General features: G+C 40.6%; 1 protein-coding gene across 1 annotated transcript in view; it reads left to right on the top strand.

Moving 5' to 3' along the window:
- BAI3 (brain-specific angiogenesis inhibitor 3) overlaps positions 1 to 7,464 on the top strand; it is an 880,973-nt gene that overhangs the window by 415,445 nt on the left and 458,064 nt on the right. The window contains exon 10 of the mRNA XM_010848504.1: positions 3,731 to 3,925. Within this exon, the coding sequence (XP_010846806.1) occupies positions 3,731 to 3,925 (195 nt within the window). The remainder of the gene's footprint in view (positions 1 to 3,730; positions 3,926 to 7,464) is intronic.

The raw sequence follows: 7,464 nt of genomic DNA, 5'->3' as shown, positions 1-7,464 counted from the left end.
GATTCAAGTCAATGTTGTGATGCTTTTGTCTGAGGGGAAGGATGCATTATGTCCATATGAATCACACTCTCACCAGTATAGGTGCTCATGCTGAGTTGCTCAGCCGTGTCTGACTCTTTGTGCCTCCATGGACCATAGTCCACCAGGCTCCTCCATGAATGTAGCTTTCTAGGCAAGAATACTGGGGTGGGTTGCCATTTCCTCCTCCAGGGCATAGGAGGGGATTGACAAAATAATAGATGGGCAGCTGAGTTGAATAGTCAGATGTTTACATTGGCAATCATTGCTACCCCACATTCGTAGTGGAGAACTGTCTAAGTGTTCCTTGGCTTTGAGCATCTCAGCTGTGATTTGTACTGTGAGCACCAAACTGAGAACTGAGGTCTGCAAAATTATTTAGGGTAGACTTTATTAACTTCATTTTTCTTTACCATTTCACACTGTACCTACTGAAGCAGATACTTTTGAGTCCAAGAGCTGCACTGTCTCTGCAGGTCAGGGAGTTTATTTATCTTATGCTCTCTGATACCAGTGTTTTCTATGGACTATGCTGTGGGACAGCTTAGGACAACTTTCCAAGTGTGCCTAACTTAATCCCATAGAAATTAAAACACACTTGGTGCTTGGAAGAAAAGCTATGACAAACCTAGATAGCATATTAAAAAACAGAGATATCCATTTGCCAAAGAAGGTCCATCTAGTCAAAGCTATGGTTTTTCCAGTAGTCATATACAGACGTGAGAATTAAACCATGAAGAAGGCTGAGTACCAAAGAATTGATGCATTTGAGTTGTGATGCTGGAGAGACTCTTGAGAGTTCCTGGGACTGTAAGGAGTTCAAACTAGTCAATCATAAAGGAAAACAACCCTGAATATTCATTAAAAGGACTGATGCTAAAACTGAAGCTCCAGGACTTTTGCCAACTCATTGGGAAAAATCAAAACCTGATGCTGGGGAAAATGAAGGTAAAAGGAGAAGGGGGCAGCAGAAGATGAGATGGTTAGACAGCATCCTGGACTCAATGGGCATGAATTTGAGGAAACTTCTGGAGATAGTAGAAGACAGAGAAGCCTGGCGTGCTACGGTCCATGGGGTCACAAAGAGTTAGACACGACTTAGCGGTTGAACAACAACTTAATCCCAAAAACTTAATGAGCTTAGGAGGAATCATTCAATAATTCATTTACTAATTTGTCCAACATATTAAGTCCACTAGGTACTGAGGGTATAACTGTAAACATAATACACAAGAATCTCTTCTTTCACATGGCTTCTGTTCTAATGTGGGAAGCAGAAAAATAAATGAGAAATAAGATCTCAATGAGACATTAGATCTAGCACAATGGTAGGCTAAGGTTAAGCACAAAGAAGGTAAGATATTTTTTGAAAAGCTAAATTAATACCTAAGTAAAAAAAAAAAAAAAGGTAAGATAATTGAGAATGATAAGGATGCCTTTTAGATAGGAAGTCAGGTAAGACTTCTGTGAGGAAATGACAAGAACACACGTGGATCTCTGTGGGAAGACTATTCCAGACAAAAGGAAAAACAGGGTAAAGACCCTGAGACAAGCATGTACTTAAAATGGAGGAAGATGAAAAAGACCAGAGTGACCAGAACACAGTGAATCAGAGGAAAAGTGTGAGTCTCCAGGAACTAGATCTCTTAGGCATGCAGATCACGATGAACTAGTTGCTTTTCTGTATGCTATAGCTGTGCTGACTATGGAGGCTTGTGTGGGTTTATTTTAATTAAAAATATGTATGTTTTTAAAACTTGAAACCGTATAGACATATTTTTCAAGGCTGAGAAGAGACATGACAAACTGAGTCTCCGATGACTTCAATTATATAAATAGTAAGTTGAAATGTTTAAATAAAAACCTAGGCAACCCTAGCTTTAAAGCCCATTCTATCATATTCCATCATAAAGATATAGTCAGAATATCATAGCTGAGTTCACTCTAGCATACTTTTATTGTTCTATATTCTAAGGCTATGAACAAGGCAGAAAGCCTACCCTTAAAGTTCAGAAAGACTACTGGGACAGAAGACATATAAGCAAATTATTATATTTAATTCAGTGTGATAGAGTAGCTGATGGATGTATGAGTTAAGACCACACAGAAGGAGTTGATTAACTCAGTTCAGATATTTAGAAGAACCAGGACTATCTGAGTGGTAAAAAAAAAAAAAAAGAGAGAGGAATGGGTGGCATATCCAGTGCAAACAATATGACATTATGGCACACGTAACCTGAATAGAAAATTTCTGAGTTATCACTAGTTTAGAGGCAGGCCTGGAGTTCAACCTGGTAGCACATATCTTCATAGTACCCCAGTCTGCTTCTACTGGGGGATCAGCGTTCTTTCTGATTGGCCAACACAGTGTCTGCATCTTAGATTAAGTATCACTCTATAGCGACGAGCATTGAGACCACAGAGATAAGCAACCGCTGAATCATTGCTGGACCATCCATTCTCTGGGTCAGGTGTTGATGGCTGGCACTGAGGGGAGACCAGGAGAGGAATAAGAAAATGGGAAGAAATAAACTCCATTAACATGTTATGTTTTTAATGTAACACAAATAACAGAGCATGTCTCTGAAGATTTTTATTTTCCCAAAATATGTTTAGAGTTTTAGAGGCTAAGGAAAATTTAAATGTCTGAAGTGTCAAGGAAGCACCTAAAAATACATTTTAAAGAAAATTCCTAACTCCAAAATTAATTCAGATTGATTGCTGTACCTCAAAGGATTTGTTAACACTTTTCTTAATGGGAAGTTGATGGTTATAGTATTATACTTGAACCTTTCTAGGCCAGTCTTTCTCTGCTGTGTTAGTTCCTAAGTATTTCATGATCTTTTGATAAGTTAACGTTATCACAAATTTAGCAATGGGATGACCTTCTATTAAATAAGTAAACATATAGTGTATCCTTGCTAGTGTATCTATTAAATAAGTAAATTTATCTTTGCTATACTTTTACTGTAACATTCTTCCATGTGATAAGATGCTTTTCTTCCCTTGGACTGGATGATAAGCAAATATGAAAACTGACAGTGTATTTCTCTGGTCATCAAACTAATTTAAGTCTTGCACCTCAACGATTCATTCTGCTGCTGAAAACCTAGCTGAGAGATTTTTATTTTGTTGTTGTTTATTCCTTTTTAAAATAAAGCTAAATTAATCTAGTGTTCAGTCATGTTCATCATAGTAGACTTCTAAAGTTTAACTAAATGTCTATCTTAAGCTAAATGTTATTGTGAAAACTTTTTTTGCTGCTACATAAAGATGTGTTTACTTTAAGAAGGCAAAAGTCATTAAACTCAGCTTCTTAAATACAAAAGGATATTTTGACGTGTTTATAGTCTCCCGTCTCTGCTCACACCTCACTGAACAACCTCCCATGTTTACCATGTGCAAAGCTATTTTTTATTTTTATTTCAGTTAAAACCCTAAATTAATACATGCTTCCTGCGAAACGCTAAATTATGTTTTCTGAAAACTAGAAAAGGCAAGTCCATCAAGCCTGCCAAAATGTGGACACAGATTCTGGCAGTTCATCCTTGCTAGGGTGGGAAACATTCAACTTAGTTTTGAAACCTTCCCAAGGTTTGCAGTGCTATTGGAAAGTCAGCTCTTTAGTTTTAAACACATTTGTCTGATGAAGCTATGTGGGGAAACAGTAATGAAGATTCTGATGTTTATTCTGTTCTGTTGACCATCACAGATCAAAGAACACCTTGCAAAGGGGCAAAGAATGCTGGCGGGTGATGGGATGTCCCAGGTCACCAAGACACTGCTGGATTTAACTCAGAGGAAAAACTTCTATGCAGGCGATCTTCTGATGTCGGTTGAAATCCTCAGGAATGTGACGGACACCTTTAAAAGGGCAAGTTACATCCCTGCCTCTGATGGCGTCCAGGTAAGGGAGGCAATTCCATGAAGGAATACCAAGTGACCTTGGGATCACTTATGGGCCTGAGAAGCTGGTACAGCCACCTTGGAGGATTCCTGGTCTGGAGCGGGGTGTGCTCCCTCCTGTTGGGGAAGAATCCAAGCTGTGTGCAGTATGAGCTGTGAAAGTGACCCCAATTCCTTAGTCATTCTACCCCTCAGTGTCCCCAACAAACATAATGCACCTCAATGAGAGAGCGAGTAAGAATGTGTGTGAAGTGATTTGAGCCATCGGCTAAAAGACACTATAGCAAATTCAAGGTTGTAGGCATGGATCTTTTATTCCCACACTTAATAACACCATCTTGCCATAGGAGACTATTAAAAGTACATTAAGCATAATGAAAGCACATTGACTATAGCATGCAAAGAAGACATGGTTTAAGTTTTGTTCGGAGTTTTGTTATTAGAAGGGGGAAGGCCATACTTAATTTTGTGGAATTATTGCCTGAAAATGCCGGGCGAGTAGAGAATTGTCCTGGATAGGAAAATAAGTTCAGTAACTCCTCAACAGCCTGTTTGTCTTGTTATGGCAAACTTCTAGAACGGCATCATTTTTTTCCCATAGTACAGTTTAAGTACTCATCCAATTTTAGAATTGTCTTTGCCATTAAGACCAAGCTTGTTGAATGGCAAACAAAGCATATTTGATGCAACACTAGTTTGGATTTCAGCTTAAGTTTTCTTGTGCTGTAGGCTAGATGTACTCCTGCCAAGAATACTGAGTTGGTTTTTGAGTTAGTTTTTGTGTTTCCAGCATAATGTTCTTCTGTATCTCTGCATGAAGTTCATTAACATAAAAGTTTGGCAAAACTCCCACATCAGGTAATTTTCTTTCAGCCCACTCTTCCTTTGGGAGTTTTATTTGCATTTCACTTAGAGAATGCAGAGGGTGGGCTTTTTCAGTGTTTTTGTTTGTTTGTTTGTGTTTTGCTTTGTTTTGACCAGAGATTGAAGGGAAAGAGGAATAGAATGCTTTTTGGTATCATGGAATTATCCATAAATAATACCTGTGCCCTAATTTGTATAGAGATTCATATAGTACTTAAATTATATAAATATTCTGTTGATAGTAGCTGCGATAAGAATTAGAGGGGCTGTGGTATATATAATATTATATTACCTGTGTCCAGGAATACATTTCTAACTGTAAAAATGCATTACAGGGAGGAAGAGTAGAAGATACTGTCATTTGAGCATTTCGATTCTTTTTTTTTTTTTTGGCTACACTGCTCAGCTTGTGGATCTTAGTTCCCTGACCAGGGATTAAACCCAGGCCCCTGCAGTGAAAGTACTTGTTCCTAACACACTGGACTAACAGGGAACTCCCAAAACTTTTATTACTTTGTTGTTATTCGGTGGCTAAGTCATGGACTGGAGCACACCAGGCTTCCCTGTCCTTAAGTGTCTCCCAGAGTTTGCTCAAACTCATGTCCATTGAGTCAGTGATGCCATCCAACCATCTCATCCTCTGTTGCCCCCTTCTTCTCCTGCCTTCAACCTTTCCCAGCATCAGGGTCTTTTCCAATGAGATGCAGTTTCATCCCTGGGTCAGGAAGATCTGGAGAAAGCAATGGCTACCCATTCTACTATTGTTGCCTGGAGAATTCCATGGACAGAGGAGGCTGGCGGGCTACAGTTCATGGGGTTGTATAGAGTCAGACATGACTAATCAACTAACACTTTGCTGCTTTACAAAGAATGAAAGTTTTCCAGTTTTAATAATGTAATAAAGTAAGCCAAGTACAGCTTTTCTCCTTAGTTCTGAAATACTTCTATCCATTAGCGTTTACATTGTAAAAATTACATGTGAACTCCTTCACGTAAGGTACAAGTTGTAATTTCAAAACACGTCAGATTCTTGTATTTACAAAGGAAACATCAGGCAGAAAGCTGTACTCATTGAGCTCTTGGGCCTCTCTGTACCGTCAAGAATGTAGGACTTTAAGGTTTTAATCGTACTTAAATTACAATTACCAGGTTGTGTTGGGGTCATGTTGTGAATGAACTTCTCATTGGAGGGCACGGACTCCGTGAACGATTAGTGTAACCAGAGGCTTTGTCATGGACATCAGCTGGTTTGACTTAAATAGAGCAATGTGATTGTGTTGTTTTATCTTGGTCAGAAACACCTTGCTGATTTTCTGTCCTACTCGGTAGTTAGTCCTTGGCATGCACACAAAATCTCAGCAGGTGCTGTTCTGGTCATTTCTCACATAAAGGAGCTGCATTTTTCTACTCTGCTGTCTTGACTGGTGTCTTTCCAGGCACCTGGAAGCCTTCTTCTTCTGGAAGTCCTTCTTCATCTCTGCCTGTCCCACTCCAGGTGAAGTTGCTGCAAGTCTTTCTGAAGGCCAGTCCTGCAAGCCCCAGACTTGATCTGAAAATGACCTTTCTCATCTCTAAAATCCCAGGGGACTTTGCACCTCTTTTATTCTACCTTCCACAAACCATTTTGCACAAACCTTTTGGATGTATTTGTTGTCTTTAATTGATGACAGCCTTACCCAGAACCTCTATGCCTTTACTCCCCAGGGCCTCTGGGCACTTGTGATTGGCTTGGCTCATCAGACTTCATATGACATAAACTAAATTCATCGTAAGTGCCATGTTCTCTTGCATTTTCACCTTGGTAGAATTACTGGTCCTTAGGCTGCTCCTGTAATATCATCTGGACTTTTCCCTTCTCTTCCTTTCCTTATGGGCAGCCGATCCTGTGCCTCTTCCATCTGTCTTTCCTGTTTTCCCACTGCTGTATCCTAACTTTGCCTTCTTTCAGTGACCCCAGCCTGCATTAGTTCCATGGCCTTTTTCCTTCCATACTCCCTCAGATCTCTCCCTACATCCCTACTCATCATGTCCGTTGTCCTGGTTGTTTAGTTGCTAGGTTAGGTCCGACTTTTGCCACCCCGTGGAATGTAGCCGGCTAGGCTCCTCTGTCCATAGAATTTCCCAGGCAAGAATACTGGAGTGGGTTGCCGTTTCCTTCTCCAGGGATCTTCTCAACCCACAGATTGAACCTGAATCTCCTGCATTGGCAGGCGGATTCTTTTACTGCAGATCCACCAGGGAAGCCCCATTGGCTATCCTAGGATGGCCATGATTATGTCATGATTAAGTCAGAACCCTTCACCTGGGCTCCAAGGTTGCCTGAAAGACAACCCAAAGCCTGTGTCTTGCCTTCTAGTGTATCCACGGTACCTGGATAACCTATCTCTCCAGCCATGAGCATGGACCACTCTCTCCCTTCACAGTTCAGTTCAGTTCAGTTCAGTCGCTCAGTCATGTCTGACTCTTTGCGACCCTATGAATTGCAGCACGCCAGGCCTCCCTGTCCATCACCAACTCCCGGAGTTCATTGAAACTCACGTCCATTGAGTCGGTGATGCCATCCAGCCATCTCATCCTCTGTCGTCCCCTTCTCCTCCTGCCCCCAATCCCTCCCAGTATCAGAGTCTTTTCCAATGAGTCAACTCTTCACATGAGGTGGCCAAAGTACTGGAGTTT

The sequence above is a fragment of the Bison bison genome, unplaced genomic scaffold (genome assembly GCF_000754665.1).
Source record: "Bison bison bison isolate TAMUID 2011002044 unplaced genomic scaffold, Bison_UMD1.0 scf7180017864268, whole genome shotgun sequence".
Classification (NCBI taxonomy): Eukaryota; Metazoa; Chordata; class Mammalia; order Artiodactyla; family Bovidae; genus Bison; species Bison bison.
Note: the sequence above shows the minus strand (reverse complement) of the source record. Positions and strands in the feature narration are given on the sequence as shown.